The sequence below is a fragment of the Gouania willdenowi genome, chromosome 17, assembly GCF_900634775.1.
Source record: "Gouania willdenowi chromosome 17, fGouWil2.1, whole genome shotgun sequence".
In the NCBI taxonomy this organism is placed as follows: Eukaryota; Metazoa; Chordata; class Actinopteri; order Blenniiformes; family Gobiesocidae; genus Gouania; species Gouania willdenowi.
This window is the reverse complement of record NC_041060.1, coordinates 36,751,232-36,771,837: the sequence shown is the minus strand read 5'-3', so window position 1 is coordinate 36,771,837 and position 20,606 is coordinate 36,751,232. Positions and strand designations below refer to the sequence as shown.

General features: G+C 38.6%; 1 protein-coding gene across 4 annotated transcripts in view; it reads left to right on the top strand.

The window, feature by feature from the left end:
- The first annotated feature begins 4,390 nt into the window (after positions 1-4,390).
- LOC114478733 (dipeptidyl aminopeptidase-like protein 6) overlaps positions 4,391-20,606 on the top strand; it is a 133,846-nt gene continuing 117,630 nt past the window's right edge. For 2 of the 4 annotated variants that reach the window (XM_028471929.1, XM_028471928.1), the window contains exons 1-3: positions 4,391-4,409; positions 8,459-8,589; positions 11,639-12,001. In XM_028471929.1, the coding sequence (XP_028327730.1) occupies positions 8,533-8,589; positions 11,639-12,001 (420 nt within the window). In that variant the 5' untranslated portion in view covers positions 4,391-4,409; positions 8,459-8,532. Of the gene's footprint in view, positions 4,410-8,458; positions 8,590-11,576; positions 12,002-20,606 lie in introns of those variants that run through there. The other 2 variants (XM_028471931.1, XM_028471930.1) reach the window with 2 other exon arrangements.

The following is a 20,606-nucleotide window of genomic DNA, read 5'->3' as shown; positions in this document are numbered from 1 at the left end:
AGCCTACAGGAGTGGGGACTGGGTCCTGTTTAAGCAGACTAAGTACACACTAACCAAGGAGATCAGAGTAGACAAGAGGTGCTACACTGAGAAGCTAAAACAAAGCTTCTCAAACAAAGATCCTTCAGAAGTGTGGACAGGCCTGCGTGAGGTCACTAACTATAGGAAACCCTCCCCCCACCCTGCAGGTAACAATAGACTGGCTGAAGACCTGAATAGCTTTTACTGCAGGTTTTCTCACCCACCCCCCAGCTCATTAGCATCAGCCCATCACCTGGACTCTGCCCTTCCTGCTCCCCCCACTTCCCCCCCTACCTCACCCTCTGACCCCCCACCTACCCCGAAGATCAATGACAGAGATGTGTGCCAGCTGTTCAAGAAACAAAAGATCAAAAAGGCTCCAGGACCAGACGGAGTATCTCCCTCCTGCCTGAAAGCCTGTGCTGAGCAGCTGGCCCCCATCTTCACACAGATCTTCAATACATCACTGGAGCTGTGTGAAGTACCTCCTGCTTCAAAAGCTCCAGTATCATCCCAGTCCCAAAGAAACCTGCCATCACAGGACTTAATGACTATCGACCCATTGCCCTGACGTCCGTAGTCATGAAGTCCTTTGAGAGGCTGGTTCTGAGCCACCTGAAGGACATCACAGGACCCCTGCTGGACCCCCTGCAGTTTGCCTATCGGGTAAACAGGTCTGTGGAGGATGTAGTCAACATGGGACTGAACTACATCCTGCATCACCTCCACTCCCCAGGGACCTACGCTAGGATCCTGTTTGTGGATTTCAGCTCTGCATTCAACACCATCATCCTGGACATCCTTCACCAGAAACTCACCCAGCTCACAGTGCCGGCCTCCACCTGTCAGTGGATCACCAACTTCCTGTCTGACAGGAAGCAGCAAGTAAGGCTGGGAAGCATCACATCTAGCACCCGGTCACTCAGCACTGGCGCCCCCCAGGGGTGTGTTCTCTCCCCACTGCTATTCTCCCTCTACACCAATGACTGCACCTCAGGGGACCCCTCTGTGAAACTCCTGAAGTTTGCAGATGACACCACCGTCATCGGTCTCATCAGGGATGGGGACGAGTCTGCCTTCAGATGGAGGTGGAACAGCTGGATCTCTGGTGCAGTCAGAAACATCTGGAACTGAACCCGCTCAAGACTGTGGAGATGACAGTGGACTTCAGGAGAAATCCCCCCCCACTCACCCCCCTTACCATTCTGAATAGCAAAGTGGCTACTGTGGACTCCTTCAGGTTCCTGGGATCCACAATCTCACAGGACCTGAAGTGGACCTCCCACATAGACACAACCAGGAAAAAGGCACAGCAGAGGATGTACTTCCTGCGTCAGCTGAGGAAGTTCAACCTGCCCCAGGAGCTGCTGATCATGTTCTACACCTCCATCATTCAGTCTGTTCTGTGCACCTCCATCACTGTCTGGTTTAGATCTTCAACCAAACTAGACAAACACAGACTACAAAGGATAATCAGGACTGTAGAAAATATCATTGGTGTTGATCTGCCCTCCATCCAAGACTTATACCTGTCCAGGGTCAGGAAACGGGCAGGTAGCATCACTGCAGACTCCTCCCACCCTGGACACAATCTGTTTAAACTCCTCCCCTCCGGCAGACGCTACAGATCACTGTACGCCAAAACTACCCTCCATAAAAACAGTTTCTTCCCCCAGGCTGTCACTGTGATCAACACTAAACAGTCATAGAGAGTCAGACCTGTTTCTGTTACTGTGAAATAACCTGGAACTAAACATAACAACCCTGGATCAACCTGTCACTGTGAATGTTCATGTACATAATATTTAATTTAAATGTTCACCTGCACTACTGTACTATTATCTTATTATTATTATTGTATTTTATTATTATTTCATTTCATTATTATTATTATTATTATTACTATTATTATTATCTTACTATTATTATTATCTTGTTATTTTTATTTAGTTTGCACATATTAGTCTAACTACTCTTATATTTATGTTTATACTTCTTTTTTCATTTATTTTTCTCTATTTTATTTATTTTTCTTTATTCTAGTTGATTGTTATTATTTAATGTTATACTACCTGAGAGAGCACAGGTCACCAGAAGAAATTCCTCGTGTGTATTCATTCACCCCTGGCCAATAAAGTTGATTTTGATTTTGATTTTGATTGATTTTGATCATGTGATCACACACGGATCATGTGATCACACACGGATCATGTGATCACACTCTGATTGTGTGTGTTTGATAAGTATTTTAACACCTGTCAGCTTGTAATTAAAGTGATGATGTAACTCACAATTAAATAATATGTAATTAATGAGACTAAATTAAATTAATTAAAATTAAAATCTGGGCTTTTGCCTTTAATGGTCATATATATATATATATATATATATATATATATATATATATATATATATATATATATATATATATATATATATATATATATATATTGTTATGAAATTTGTCCTCTGCATTTTAACCAGCGTAGAGAGCTGCCTTTGGGCGTAAATGGTTGTCATCTTGGGGAACTGACTGCACATGTGCAAACATGTAAAAACTCGCAATGGGAACAGAGCAGCAATGTGCTTTTGGGAGGGGGCGTGGCCTCCCTCTGCCTTACAGCGGAGTGAGACTGTGCAGCTGTTCCAGGAAATAGCAATGTTTAGTAATTTGGACTATGAAACGCACAAAATGCTGACACTCAAACTTATAGGTAATGTAGGCTATTGGAAATGGAAAAATAAATAATTTATAATTATATTATAATTAAAACAAATAATCAAAATATCACCCTTGGGTAGGCACTGCCTACCTTGACTACCATGATGGCACGTCACTGATTTTAACCCATCCCTGAGGAGCAGTCGTCAGCCTTTTTGCGGTGCCTGGGGAGTGGTTAGGGGTTAAGGGACTTGCTCAACATCCCACAGTGATGACCCAAGTGAGGTTGGAACCGGCAACCCTCTGATTACAAGCGCAGCGTCATTAACCACTAGACCACCACTGTTAGTTGGATGCTGTTGGATGTCACATCCAACACTGCAGATGTTCCAGATGCAGGTTAGAAAAGTGATAGAGTTCATGTATTTGATCATCTTAGCACCCTGAAGCCCCTCCCTCTCTGTATATCCACAGCTTTCTCATTATTAATCTCTGATCAATAAATAAACACATTTATACGTGTGGTAAACAGAGGTGATGATACACACGTTTATATTATTATTACTGATGGTTTAAACACACTGTGATATCATTAATAATACGCTACACATTAAACATGGAATAATGATTATATCATCATTTGTATGGATTTATAATCATATTAAAACATTTACATCATATTCTGTTTCATTTCCTTTGTATTTAAAGTATAACAAAGTCTTTTTGATCATTTTTCCTTTTATAAATCTTTATTAAGTGTTTTAAATCATCACTAAATGATTTCTTTAATAATGATGACGTAGTTTCATGACAGTGACTCAGCAGATTAAACCTGGTCAGAAGCAGGTTTGATCCATGGACTGTGTTACTATGGTAACCAAGGTGTTTTCTCATCGATGCACCGCTGTTCCAGTTAGAACCAGGCTTAACAGAGCCTGACTCTCAGATTAAACCTGGACTAAACCCTGAACTGGGTTTGATCAAACACCCTCTGGTCTTCCTGTTCGTAGCTCCTCCTACCAGGGATGTCAGTGATTATCTCCCTCCTGTTTCCACCCAGATGTGACCCATTCTCAATCAGGCCTCCCTCACTATTTAGCTGAGTGGACATGGAAGAATAATTAGGACACACCCCCTTCACTATATTATCCATATCTATAAAGTATTGATTAGATAAAACTAAACATTTACAGTGAGAATATTAATAATTATGGAACTATTGGTAAAAAAATATCAGTTTTTTTGACCAAAGTTTGTGAGATTTCCTGAACATTAGTTGAAAGGATGGAATGACTCAGATATATTTCACATATAAACATAGAAGATGAACGTGTTAAACATAAGGGAATAAAAGACATCAGTCCTGCAGTGTTTGGGGGCGTGGCCTAGTTGGAGATGGTCATCAGCAGCTGAAGCTGAAAGACAATCCCACAGGAAGTGTTGGGTTTAACGGCCTCAGATTAAGTGTCGGAGAAAGATGATGTTTCTATGGAAGAACATGAGAGACAGTGGAAGGGTTGGTCTGAGTGGGTACATGAGAAACACCAGGGTTGCTATCTTCTGCTCTTTTATGTCGAGTGTTTCTATAGTTTGTGAGATAAACGTTCACTACAAAACAAAGAGTGAAATGTTATTAAAGTGCTTCTTCCTTTGTTTCCAGCTCAGGTTTGGAGAACAACCATAGAACGTTCTGGATCAATAACCTCCTCATTAAAGCCATGATGAGGTGAGGGACTCGTCTGAACTTTAGTGATCTATACTTTAATCTCCACGTGTAAATATTTAGTCAAATGAAGAAGACAACATTCATTTCAAATAAAATCACTGGAACATGAAACAAAATACATTTATTGTGTCTTTGTGGCCACAAACCACAGGTTGGGAACCACTAGCTTTAAAAAGAAATCTGGATTTATCATAAATCTGTAATGATTTGTAATCAAAGGGTTGCTGGTTCTAATCCTGGTCCATCAGTTCTTTAACTTTAACTGGTCGTGTTGGATAAAAGCCTCCAATAAATGAACTTTTAATTTGTAATCTGTGTTATGGCTGAATTTACGGTTGACCTCATTTGAAGACATGATTTATTGCTCTGGTTGAATGATGGAGTCCAGGAGAAGCATTGATGATTTTATATAAAAATAGTTTATTCTAAACAAAGAAAAAAGGTACAAGATGGAACAAAATTAGCGTCCGTCCAGGCGGACGTCCAAAGGAAGTGCCGCCCCCCCTAACAGTTTCAGCTTAAGGTTTTATACAGATAAGAAAAGGTCCCAACAGTGAGAGACAAAAGGGAGGGAGTCAGATGCCCATAGTGGAATTGTTGGAGGATGATGAAGATGTTATGAGAAGGTTCTGCTCCAGTCTTTATCTGTCTTTGATAAGTGTGTGCGTCAGTGTATGTCTGCATGTGAGCAGAGACTGTGCTGCACTGAGAATAATACGATCTGTACTGTTTAATCATGATTCAGCTGTTCAAAAGTGCAAAGAGTAATGGAGTCGTCATGTATTAAAACATGACAAATTGTACACATGAACATACATTTGACGATATGATGATGAATATAATAATTGACCATAACATCTGCATTATTGATTATTGTTTAAATGATTTCTGCATTAACACGTTGAACCAAATGTAAAAATAATGAATAATAATCAAATGGTGAGTTGGACACATTTGGACAATGAGACCTGCAGAGCAACAGATACGTTTAAAGTTATAGAATGAACAACTATAACTATAACTATAACTATAACTATAACTATAAATATAACTATATCTATAACTATAACTATAACTATAACTATAACTATAACGATAACTACAACTATATCTATAACTATAACTATAACTACAACTACAACTATAACTATAACTATAACTATATCTATAACTATAACTATAACTACAACTATAACTATAACTATAACTACAACTACAACTACAACTATAACTATAACTATAACTACAACTATAACTATAACTATAACTATATCTATAACTATAACTATAACTACAACTATAACTATAACTATAACTACAACTACAACTACAACTATAACTATAACTATAACTACAACTATAACTATAACTATAACTATAACTATAACTATAACTCTATAACTATAACTATAACTATAACTATGATTATAACTATAACTATAACTATAACTATAACTATAACTATAACTATGACTGTAACTATAACTATATCTATGATTGTAACTGTAACTATAACTATATCTATAACTATAACTATAACTATAACTACAACTACAACTATAACTACAACTACAACTACAACTACAACTATAACTATAACTATAACTACAACTATATCTATAACTATAACTATAACTATAACTATATCTATAGCTATAACTACAACTACAACTACAACTATAACTATAACTATAACTATAACTATATCTATAGCTATAACTACAACTACAACTACAACTACAACTACAACTACAACTATAACTACAACTACAACTACAACTACAACGACAACTACAACTACAACTACAACTACAACTACAAACTACAACTATATCTATAACTACAACTACAACTACAACTACAACTACAACTATAACTATAACTATAACTATATCTATATCTATAACTATAACTATAACTATATCTATAACTATAACTATAACTACAACTACAACTACAACTACAACTACAACTACAACTATAACTATAACTACAACTACAACTACAACTATAACTACAGCTATAACTATAACTATAACTATAACTACAACTATAACTACAGCTATAACTATAACTATAACTATAACTACAACTATAACTACAACTACAACTACAACTACAACTACAACTATAACTATAACTACAACTACAACTACAACTACAACTACAACTACAACTATATCTACAACTACAACTACAACTACAACTACAACTATATCTATAACTATAACTATAACTACAACTACAACTACAACTACAACTATAACTACAACTACAACTACAACTATAACTACAGCTATAACTATAACTATAACTATAACTACAACTATAACTACAGCTATAACTATAACTATAACTATAACTACAACTATAACTACAACTACAACTACAACTATAACTACAGCTATAACTATAACTATAACTATAACTACAACTATAACTACAACTACAACTACAACTACAACTACAACTATATCTATAACTATAACTATAACTACAACTACAACTACAACTACAACTATAACTACAACTACAACTACAACTATAACTACAGCTATAACTATAACTATAACTATAACTACAACTACAACTACAACTATAACTACAGCTATAACTATAACTATAACTATAACTACAACTATAACTACAGCTATAACTATAACTATAACTATAACTATAACTACAACTATAACTACAGCTATAACTATAACTATAACTATAACTACAACTATAACTACAACTATAACTATAACTATAACTATAACTATAACTATAACTATAACTATAACTACAACTATAACTATAACTATAACTACAACTACAACTATAACTACAACTACAACTATAACTACAGCTATAACTACAACTACAGCTATACTAGAAACTACAGCTATAACTATAACTACAATACAACTAACAATATAACTACAAGCTATAACTATAACTATAACTATAACTACAACATAACTACAACTACAAACTACAACTACAACTATAACTACAGCTATAACTATAACTACAGCTATAACTATAACTATAACATAACGATAACTATAACTACAACTATAACTACAGCTATACATAACTATAACTAAACTGCAAACTACAACTATAAACTACAAACTACAACACAAGATACTACAAGCTATAACTATAACTAGCGATAACTATAACAACTACAGCTATAACTATAACTACAACTACAACTACAAACTATAACTACAAACAACTACAAACAAGCTATAATACTATAACTATAACTATAACTACAACTAAAAACTACAGCTATAACTATAACTACAGAAATACAACTATAACTACAACTACAACTACAACTATAACTACAGCTATAACTATAACTACAACTACAACTATAACTACAGCTATAACTATAACTATAACTATAACTACAACTATAACTACAACTACAACTACAACTACAACTATAACTACAGCTATAACTATAACTACAGCTATAACTATAACTACAGCTATAACTATAACTACAACTACAACTACAACTATAACTACAGCTATAACTATAACTATAACTATAACTACAACTATAACTACAGCTATAACTATAACTATAACTATAACTATAACTATAACTACAACTATAACTACAGCTATAACTATAACTATAACTATAACTACAACTATAACTACAACTACAACTACAACTACAACTATAACTACAGCTATAACTATAACTATAACTACAACTATAACTACAGCTATAACTATAACTATAACTATAACTATAACTACAACTATAACTACAACTACAACTACAACTACAACTACAACTATAACTACAGCTATAACTATAACTACAACTATAACTATAACTATAACTAACTAATAGTTATAGTGTGTGTGCGTGTGTGTGCGTGCGTGTGTGTGTGTGTGTGTGTGTGCGTGTGTGTGTGTGTGTGTGTGTGTGTGTGCGTGTGTGTGTGTGTGTGTGTGCGTGTGTGTGTGTGTGTGTGTGTGTGTGTGTGTGTGTGTGTGTGTGTGTGTGTGTGTGTGTGTGTGTGTGTACTCAGGTGTCACCACATCAGAAGGACACACAGTAAATCCATGTCCAGTGACTGATTGGAGCTTCGTGCGCGTTGGGAACATGAACTCATCAGCAGGAGCTGGAAACTACAGAGATCCATCCACACATGGAGAACAGGTAAGAGTACACACACACACACACACACACACACACACACACACACACACACACACACACACACACACACACACACACACGGAATCTTTTTGAAGATGTAAAATTTTAAATGTTTTTTTAAAGTTTAAAAGCTGTAGATAATCAGAAAAAACGTGAGTTTGTTTTTTCCTGTTTATAATAAAGTCACAATGTAACTCAGATGTTTCCTATATATGTGGAGTTATTGCGCCCCCTGCTGTCAGAGCTGTGTGTCCATGTGGAATCAGCCTGAGGAGGAGGGGCTTTGAACTCATCACATACAGTATTGTTTACTGGAACCTCCCAACGTGGTTTGATCATTAACTGATCAGAGAAAGTTTTTCATGACATCTTCAAAGACAGAAGGATAATAATTCCAGCAGAGGGCAGCACACTGAAAACAATTCAATTCAACTGTGAGAACCAGGTTCAGAGGTGGCAGCCATCTGCGTGGCCTGGTTGGGGTTAGTGAACAGAACAGGATAGAGAGATAGAACATCAGAATGTTCCAGACTAGTTGAACTGTGAACCACAGATCAGGAAGTGACATCATCAGCTTCACCTGAAACAGAGAGAGAAGAACGAGGAGAAGACGCTGATGTTTGGAACCAAAAATGAAGAAATCATACTTGAAATAAATGGAGATAAAATTGAGCGTCTTTCATACCAAGTTCTTGGGAGTCATAATTATCTATAAATGATCTTTGAGGAAACACATAAATTATATAAACACAAAAATCTCAAAAAAACATTGGTGTGTTATACAAAACAAAATATTTACTTAATTACAATTCCTTGCTTACAACTGATGATACTTTGATACTGTTCTATGTGACGTACTGTGTAGAACTTTGAAAGAATCACAATCAGAAATGTTTAATGGCCAAGTACAGTTTTAAGGACAGTACAAGGAATTTGTCTTGGTAGTTGGTGCACGAAACAAAAACAATAAAACATAATCAATGATATTGTTTTATTGCATAAAAAGGCGATTGATAAACAAAGCAGGATATTATGACCACACACATCCATTATTTGTTAAATCAAAACTTATGAAATTTAAAGATATTGTTTATTATAAAATAACACAAATAATGTTCAAAGCTATAATAAATATTCTTCCAGAAGGCGTTAAAATAATTCTTACTACAGACCAACAAATACAGACTAAGATCAATTTATGTTTATTTTACAGAAAACAAGATTAGTGGTTAAACAAAGATGTCTGTGTCTGTTCTAGGGTTAATTTTTTGGAATTCTGTTGATAAAGAAATAAAAATGAAAAATTTAATTTCAAAAAGAAAATGTCACAATATATTTTAGAGTTATGTGAAGCAGTAGATTTATATTTGTGCTTTTTGGCATTAGTTAAATGTTGTCTATAAAAGAAAGAACATGTGTATGTTTTTCTATTTAATTTACTTTAATATTATTTACAGTATGTTGGGCATTTAAGCTTTTTGCTTCTGTCTGTTTCAGTCTTGTTATATATATTTTTAAATTGTGATTTATGTTTGAATATTTTTGTTAAACTGAAACAAATAAATAAACAAACAAACAAGAAACTGCTAATGAGACGTGACACATCGTAGTTTCTACTCAACACAAGTGATGAGCTTCTTCTTCTTCTTCATTATATTATTAAACATGAATTATTCGATGCTTGATGTTGTCCAGTGTTTGTTGTTATGCAGATGATGAAACAAATTGCAATGGTTAGCATTAGCATTAGCATGGATTTAATCCCTGTGTATTTTACGCTGATGGCTTTTTAAAACTATGTCATGTTTTAGTTTCTGCTGTGATCCTTTATTCTCACAGCTTTGACTCCTCCCCCTTCTCTGTGTTCATAGAGTATCACATCTACCTCCCACTGAGCTAGCGCTAATGCTAAACACTGAGCTAATGCTAAACACTGAGCTGATTCAAACTTTCTATAAAAAAGAGATGAAGAATGAATCCAAGACCAAACAGAGTGTATTACATTTAGTCACACCTGGGACTTTATCATGTCGTCTGTAGCACATCTGTAGCACATCTGTAGCAAGTGTTTAGCACATCTATTGCATGTGTGTAGCACATCTGTAGCATCTCTGTAGCATGTGTGTAGCACATCTGTAGCACATCTGTAGCATGTGTGTAGCACATCTGTAGCACCTCTGTAACATGTGTGTAGCACATCTGTAGCACATCTGTAGCAAGTGTTTAGCACATCTATTGCATGTGTGTAGCACATCTGTAGCACATCTGTAGCATCTCTGTAGCATGTGTGTAGCACATCTGTAGCATGTGTGTAGCACATCTGTAGCACATCTGTAGCATCTCTGTAGCATGTGTGTAGCACATCTGTAGCACATCTGTAGCATCTCTGTAGCATGTGTGTAGCACATCTGTAGCATGTGTGTAGCACATCTGTAGCACATCTGTAGCATCTCTGTAGCATGTGTGTAGCACATCTGTAGCACATCTGTAGCATCTCTGTAGCACGTATCAATTAATTTAACTAAATCTTATGATCTAAAACATCAAAGGCTGAACTTAGATCTAAAATGTTTTCCTGTAGCCAGTCATCAATGTACAGTAACCGGATTTATTTACAATATTTGATCATATGCCTCTTTCTCTCTCTCTCTCCTGCAATAGTTTGTCACGCATTATCACTTTTTTTTAATCAATTCATAGAAAATTATTATTTTTTTTGTCCAGGCTCTGGAATTTTAAAATATTGGCTCAGATTATTGGTGATTTAATTTGGTTTGGTTAAAAAAACTTTAATTTAATTCCAAAAACGTGTTTTTCATCTCACACACACACACACACACACACACACACACACACACACACACACACACGCGCACACACACACACACACACACACACACGCGCACACACACACACACACACACACACACACACACACACACACACACACACACACACACACACACACACACACACACACACTTGAGCCGAGCTGAGGACTTGTGCGCGTGTGTGCAGAGTACAACATGTGTGTGTGCTCCCTGTGCAGCTGGAGGATCAATATGTGGAGCAGCGCGACGTGCACGGAATACTGAGGAGATCAGGATCTACAAAGGAAGAGCGTGCGCGTTTGGACACACACACACACACACACACACACACACACACACACACACACACACACACACACACACAGTGTTCCGGTACATCCATGATGTCTTCCTCTCTGTACCAGAGACTGAGCGGAACCATCAGCACCTCTCACTCCTTCCCTCTGCCCCCCGAGACCAGCCTCCTGCTGGGGGGCCAGGGGAGGGAGGAGGAGCCGGGGGGCCGTAGCCTGCACCCGCTACACCACAAGGACCAGAACCAGGACCAGAAGAAGCAGCACCGCAGGAAGGAGGACGAGGACGTAAGAAGCTCCGCTCGTTGATTGATTGATTGATTGATTGATTGATTGATGGATTGATGGATTGATTGATTGATTGATTGATGAACACTGAGCTTTATTATTATCTGCTCCTCTGATTTTTCCAACCCTGGGGTCGTGACCCCATGTGGGGTCCCCTGGAAATGAAATGGGGTCGCCCGTAATGTCTAGTAATTGTTTTGTTTAACTGACTGATTAAAATTACATTTCACATTTTTCAAAGTAAAATACCACACAAAATCACAAACAACTGTATCTTATACTTTCACTCTCAAATATAACTGTAGTTTAAATAAAATGCATCTTGTCACGTGGTCACTAATTCTGACTGCTTGAGTAAACACAGATATACCGTGGATCAGGTGGTAGAGGGTCTGATCGAGAGGTTGGGGGTTCGATCCCAGTACCTGACTATGTGTCGAAGTGTCCTTGAGCAAGTCAGTCCTGTCCCACTGGTGAATGAGCTGATATGTGGTGATAAAGATCTATATAAAATCATGTCCATTTACCAAATATTAAAAAACTTATTCTTCTAGATAAAGAATATGTCTCTGGCATCAACAGAAATTTGTGCTTAAAAATAGGTTCTAAACCCATTGATATATCATATATCATATTCTATATCATATCATTTATGAACCTTTTTATCTGGAAGCTTTTACTTTGAAAGCAGTTTATAAATCATTTATAATCTCTTCTTCTGTGGTACTTTATCTGATAAATAACACATACTGTACGTGTTCTCATTCTTTACTATGAATATGTTGAGTTAAGGACACAAAAGCAAGATCATGTTTTATTATGAACCAAATGAATAACATTTTCTCGTCTGTGAATAAGATCATTTAATAACTGATCTTCAGAGTTTTAAATAACATTAACTCTGTTCACCATCTGATGTATGTAAAGCCACTGTAATGGAAGATAAATAAAGCCTGATTTTAAATGTATTCATAAATGACTATTTTAAATAAGTCAATAATTATTTATTTGCATAAATGATTCATCAAATACACTAACTATTCTACAGAGAAACACAATGAACAATTTAAACATGAAATCAAATATAAATAGAAAAAATAAAAACACTCAACTAAATAAATCTGAATAGTATTTATAAAGTGGTAAATGTAATTGTTTATAAAAAGTCTAAACACCCAAATGAAAAGAATAATTATTGTTTCGAACTTCAAAGAAAAAAACATATCAGCGTTTTTAAATTATTTTATTTAAGTCTTTTATAACGTCATCATAGGAAACCTACCTTCAGACCTCATGGTTGATATTGATGACGTCACGTCCTGGAGGAGTGTGATAGATGCTGATTCAGCATTATAGTGATGTTAACAGTGGTTTCTGAAGGATGGGGGTGTTAACAAGTAGGTTACAGTTGACTGTAAATAACAGGTTAAAGAAGTGTGTGTGTGTGTGTGTGTGTGTGTGTGTGAGAAACACTAAAAAATACCTTGAGGGTCGCTAGTATCACATTCTCCCTCTGCCATGTTTTCTTCACAACATAAGAAGTGCACGTTGTACGCTGTGCATGCGTAGGGACACTGATACACTATCTCACACGTTTTCCACATCGTGGTTATCGACCGCGGCGGTTACCATGGTAATTAAAACATAAACGTAACCTTCACCGTCGGTGAATTTTACCGTGGTTTACGTGATACCGGTAACCGTTACATCCCTACCTGCCACTAACACCTACATTAAACAACACTAACCATAAACACACACAAACACGGTAAGCACCCCTGAGCTATGCTAACAATGAGCTTTAGCATTATTAGATTAGCATTTCCCACACTCCATTATAGAACGATGAACAGTGTTATTGACCTTAAAAAGCACTGGGCCTGCTCTCATTATATAATAATAACATATAATATATAAGAATATTAAGTATACAGTAGTCACTTGCTATATCGCATTGTGTCCTGATTGGATAATGCTGCGTTCACCCACCAGCGACACATCCAACGTGGTGAGTTTCACTGTCTGCTGTAGTGAGGAGCGGTGCTCCTTTTTTTCCTCTCAAACATAAACCACCAGTGAAAAAAGCCGGTGTGATTAGCAGCTAATGCTAACCTAGCTCAGTGCTACTACCACCTCCTCACTGATTCTCCTCCACACCTCATCCTTCCTAGTCCTGGTTCTAAATGGCGTGTCCTACAGCTCCATGTGGTCACACGTGGTTGAATGGATGAACAGACCAGTGTCTGTGTTAACGTGACGTCATCATCATCAAAGACTCTGAATGCGTTCAGCATCAATATCTGATCACTAACAGTGTGACTCTGTAGTATGTTTGTAAACAGGTTTATGTTTTAAAATCTATAAAGGTTTGAACTTGTTTAAACAAGAGAGAAATGTGGTTTTACAGCCTTAAAACATGTATAATAATAGTAAAAAATAAAGCTGACTGCTCCTATTGCAGGTTATTTTTAGAACGTAACCTCCGCGATAAACAAGGGACTACTGTACATTATAATAATATATAAATATATTATATAAGAATAATGAGAATAATAACGTGCTTTTGACCTGACCTGCTGTTGCTAATGTCTCTAGCATCCTGACCTGTTTATGCTAACATCTGTAGCATTCTATGTGCGTGCGCACAAACTCTTTGAACCACAATAGGTTCTTTAAAAAGCTGCTGATGATGATGATGATGATGATGATGATGATGATGATGATGATGATGAAGATGATGATGATGATGAAGATGAGGATGATGATGATGATGATGATGATGATGATGATGATGATGGTGATGATGATGATGATGATGATGATGATGATGATGATGATGATGATGAAGATGATGATGATGATGAAGATGAGGATGATGATGATGATGATGATGATGATGATGATGATGGTGATGATGATGATGATGAGATGATGATGATGATGATGATGATGATGATGATGATGATGATGATGATGAGATAATGATGATGATGATGATGATGATGATGATGATGATGGTGATGATGATGATGATGAGATGATGATGATGATGATGATGATGATGATGATGATGGTGATGATGATGATGATGAGATGATGATGATGATGATGATGATGATGATGATGATGATGATGATGATGAGATAATGATGATGATGATGATGATGATGATGATGATGATGATGATGATGATGATGAGATAATGATGATGATGATGATGGTGATGATGATGATGATGATGATGATGATGATGATGATGATGATGATGAGATAATGATGATGATGGTGATGATGATGATGATGATGATGATGATGATGATGATGATGATGATGAAGATGATGGTGATGATGATGATGATGATGATGATGATGATGATGATGATGATGATGATGAAGATGATGGTGATGATGATGGTGATGATGATGATGATGATGATGATGATGATGATGATGAAGCATGGCTGCTATTGGATCTCAGACGACAGTGGGCGTGTCTATCAATCATGGTCTGAGTGATGAGGTTGTAATGTTCCTGCTGATCAGGTGACATTGTGTGTGTGTGTGTGTGTGTGTGTGTTTGTGTGTGCAAAGCAAAGCTGCTGTCACTGTGTAGCTCCGCCCCCTCTGCATCAACAAAGCCACCCCAGCAGAGCCTGTGCTGTTCCCATGGTTACAAAGGTGGACAGGGTGAGGCTGTGAACATGGAGCACAGCTCTTCCATTGCTCCTGATTACAACCTAAACTCCACCCTACCCCCTCCTCCCTCGTCATTGTGATGTCATCATTCCACATTGTAACGATTAGACAAAATTGAATCAGTTATTTCACCACTAGGGGCAGAATATCGATCTATGATGTTTCAGACTCTACAATCCCTGCATCAATGGTCTAACTTTATCCACAGATCATCTGTAGCTCTGATGAGATGTTGTTCAAACACTCTAAGCAGGTGAAGCCCCTCCCTCTTTGTTCACCAGAAAGGGGCGGAGCTTCATACACACATCAAAGTAACAAGAACTGGTAGCTCTGTGTTTAGGAGTCAGGGATGAGTCGGTAGTTTTTATTCAGTCTTAGTCTGTGTTTTGTAGTTTAGGACGGAGGTGGGGGGGGGGGGGGGGTGACTCCATGGTTCTGTTAACGTGGAAATCTTAAAGTCATAGAAACGTGTGATATGATCCATAAACATGATTATTAATGAAACCTTTTAATGACCTCCAACCTCACGTTTATCTGTAAACTCTGCAGTGTGTGATTGGAGACGTGTCACCAGGTAAACTGATCACCAGTTCAGCTAATAATAGGGATGTAACGATTCACTCAACTCCCGATACGATTCGATTCACGATACTAGGTTCACGATACGATTTTCTCACGATTTATTTTACAAAATGGGAATGTTGACAAATGACTGAAAAATATTCCTTTATTTTTTTTGGGGAAAATACTGTACTATTGTCCTTTTATTTTTCATTATCAAAATAATCCCTTGATAAACTATTCAAACTGATGCAATTTAACTAAAAATAAATCTTGAATGAAATAAATAAAGGAATAATACAAATGAAGAAGAAGCCTATTAATTTAAATTCTGATTCTATAGTAAACAATTCAAAACTGCATAATAGTTTTTTTTCTTTTTAAAAGTGCAACTGAAAATTTATTTTGTGCCTTAACAATTGGACTTTAAAAAAAAACAAAAAAAAACAGTCATTTTACTGTATTTACGTCAGATATTTGTTTAGACCAGCAGAGGGCGCTGGTAACCCAGTGGTCGGTTGGCATGCAGTTATTCCACCAGTGAAGAAGAGAAGCTATGCTAGCAGACAGAGCTAATAGAAAAACATGACTTTTACAGATATTCACGTAATATTACAAATATTCTTTCAGTGCTAAAGGAGTAAAGAATCATTTATGAACATGTTTAACAGTAAATGACGGCCAGAAAGAAAATAGTAGCAGATTCCGCCCGTCATGTCCGCTTCTGGAAGGATTAATATATTGCGCCCTCTGCTGTTTAAAAAAAGTACTGCGATTAAATTTTCAGAGCATCGATGTGAACCGTGGTACCTATGAATCGATTTTTAACTGCCTTACGATTAATCGTTACATCCCTAGCTAATACACCATCAGATAAACCAGAGCCTTTTCATGTAGTCAGAATACATTAAAAACACACTTCATTCATTTACAGTCACAGGATAACATGATCACTACTGGAACCATAACACACATTTGTCTGTTAAACTTTCTAGACATTCAATCACCTGATTCATGGTTTAAAACAGTGTGAATGTGTGATATTGTTCAGATTGTGAATTCTGTTTTTTCACAGAAATCTAAGGCCCAACTTGTTTAGAAGTTGTTTGAAGCTGATCTTTGGTAAAGAGCGTGACCTTTAACCTCTGTACGGTGTCGTTACATATGTAATGAGAGTACAGATGAAGGTGTGATGGATGGAAGAAGAAATGATGACCTGCACATTTGAATGGATCAATGGACGTTTGGGAAATGTTTCACATTAACAATTAATAGATCAATCTGAGGAGCTCTTAAACAAATGGATCTGTAATGTGGACCTGTCACTGTTATTGCAGGTTCTCCTCCTGTTCGTCACGTCAGCCTTTGGTTTGTTAAAATAATCCACATTAGCACTGGATTGATCATCCTGATCAACAAAATACAGACTGCACAGTGTTTAGTTCTAGTGTGAGTGGAGGAAAAGATGGTTTAATTTAACTTCTTCTTCTATACTTTAATGGTTAAACAAGATTATCATCACTAAATGATTTATTATTTCATTGTTTTCTGTCTCATATTCAGTCTGTAAACCTATCCTGTTTGTTGGGATCAAAGTGATCAATGTTTTTAACACAAACTGAAGTTTTTGTATAGATTAAAACAATCAGATCACATTTCAGAACCTTTTTTTCCATTTTTTTCTGGAGTTGATCAAACTGATTACCAAAATCTGATCAGATCAAAGTCTCAGATTTTTTTTTATTTATTTTGATTTATTGATGATCTTTGTCTACAATTAAAATGAATTGTACTGATGTTATTGTTCTATGAGTAATATGAGTGAGATGTCTCACTATGGGATACACACTCCATGTAGCACTCAGAAGCACCTCTTCTCACTCATTTGAGAAAGAAGGGTTGTCTGGTGGGACATCTCACTCATATTACTTATAGAACCGGGGTATGTACATAGCCTAACGTTATATTTCATGATATTACGTTAGTTGTCTCACTATGGCCATACCAACCTGTCATTGTCCAATCCCGTTAGATCTCGGAAGCTAAGCAGGTCTGGACCTTGTTAGTAGTTGGATGGGAGACCACTGAGAATTCCAGGGGCCACATTGTGTCCTTGGGCAAGGCACTTCACCCACATTGCCCAGTATGAATGTAGTGTGTGAGTGAATGTTGGTGGTAGTGGGAGGGACCGATGGCACACTATGACAGCCTCGCTTTCGTCAGTCTGCCCCAGGGCAGCTGTGGCTACAATCGTAGTTTACCACCACTAAGTGTGGGGCGAAAGAATAACCCCTAATTCTGTAAAGTGTCTTTGAGTGTCTGTGAAAAAGCGCTATATAAAATTGATGCATTATAATATGGCAGCTCCCGTAGTGCAGACATGCTTATCGAGCAAAAAAATCTGCCCGCAAGGCAGAGTCCGTTGTACATCAGAACAGCAAATAGTCCAGCATGTAAACCCGGACAAACGTGAGGGGCGAGGACCAACTCTCCGCTGCACAAATGTCCTGAACAGACACTCCCCTGAACAAGGCCCAGGACGTGGCGGGACATCGAGTGTGCGTGCGGCCCCTCAGGCAGCCGCAGACCCCAACCCTCGTAGGCCAAAACAATGATCCCCATTGTTCCTGGTAATGGGAAGCTATTGCCAAAGCAACGGCCCCCATCACCCCATAAGCAACACCTGTGACAGGTGCTGCTTAGCAACAGGCTCCTCCTGAGGCCCCCTACATGTCCAAGTACATGCGCAATGCACGGACTGAACACGACAAATTAGACCGCTGCCCATCATGCGAGGCAGGAAGGCTAACAGGTCAAAGGGAGATGAAGAGTCCACCACCGTCGACACAAAGATCGAGTTGGGCTCCAAAATAATCCTAGCATCGCCCGGGAAGAGCTGAGCTTATGATGGGTGAACCGAGAGCCCACGGATGTTACTAACCCACTTAGCTGAAGCACACAGCACACAGGGAAGCAACCCTAAGGCAAGCTTCCCCCAGTGGCTCAGGGAGAGGATGCTTAAGATCTCTAGGTTATGTAAATAACTCCGGTTCTGTCCTTGCGCCGTCTGGGGCTGTGCGGTCCTGCTTGACTGTGGCTGGTTCATGGGCTGGGTTTTGGGGGGGGGGGGGGGGGGTGCTGCTCCCCGGGGGGCTTCACCCGGGGTCTCGCCCCTGGGGGTTCCCGGTCCCGGGGGGGGGGTGCTCTTGGGGACCGGCGGTCTTAGCCGGCTGGCTTGGCCGGTCCTGGCGGGGGTCTTCCGGGATGGGTGGTGTGGGCCGCACTCCTGCAAACCAGTGGGTACGGCGTGGGGTGGCCTCTGCTTGGGCAGTACCCAAAGTACCGCCTGGTCCTTTTCTTCAGGCGTGCTGCTCCCGGTGCTTCTTCTATTCTGGGTCCTTCTGGCCTGGGACCCGGTTCCTGCTGGCTCTGGGCCCACTGACGGGTGCCCTCCGGCTGCCCGTTCGTCGCAGCTCTGGCCGTCTGCTGGGCGTGGGCCTTGGCCCCTCTGCTGGGGTCTCGGGCGTGGGGCTCTCTGGGCCCTCCCCTCGGGGGGATTGGGTGCGGGGGTGGGGGGCCTTGGGGTTGGGGGCAGTGGCGGAATGCGCCGGCTCCTCGGCTTCTAGGTGCTTTCTCGGGTGTGTATGTGGGGGGCGGTGGCTGCCTCTCGGCTTGGTGTCTTGGGGCGTCTGGGGGGCTGCTCGGCTGGAGGGGGTTGCCTGGGCTCCCTGGCCCCCGCTCTTTCTGCTATTCTGGCTGCGTCCTCGAGTCCGGGGCAGCGCTTGGGTTTACAGTGGCAGTATCTTGCACCTACATCGGTCTACGATGCACTAGCATGCCTTGGACTGTGGGATAAAACTTGTAGTGGGCTTAACTTTAGACACGTTGATCCCAAAATACCTGTTTCAGGTATTACCACTCACTCCACCTCCCCCCCCCACCCCCTCACCTAGGTGTAACACTGATCTCTCTTTTTATATCCTCCCTTTAATAAAGTGTTTCTTACCCTTCCTTAGGGAGGGCTGGTGATGGTCACAATTATGCAATAAAATAATGCAATTTATTTAATTGCAATAACAAAAAAAAAAAGTGCATTGCTGTCTAATAAAGATTGCACTTCTTGTAGTGTTGACCTTTGACAGCATAAATATGAGTAATATGAGTGAGGTGTCTCACTATATTATGAAATATAACCTCCAACCAATAATAATCATTATTAATTTAAATAATTAATTATTATAGTACTATTATAGTACTGCTTGTTCCCAGGGACAGCGTGGTAACGGGAACGCCGCAGCCTCCAACCCGGAGAAGGTCAAGGCCTCCCGCCGAGTGGAAACAGCAGGTA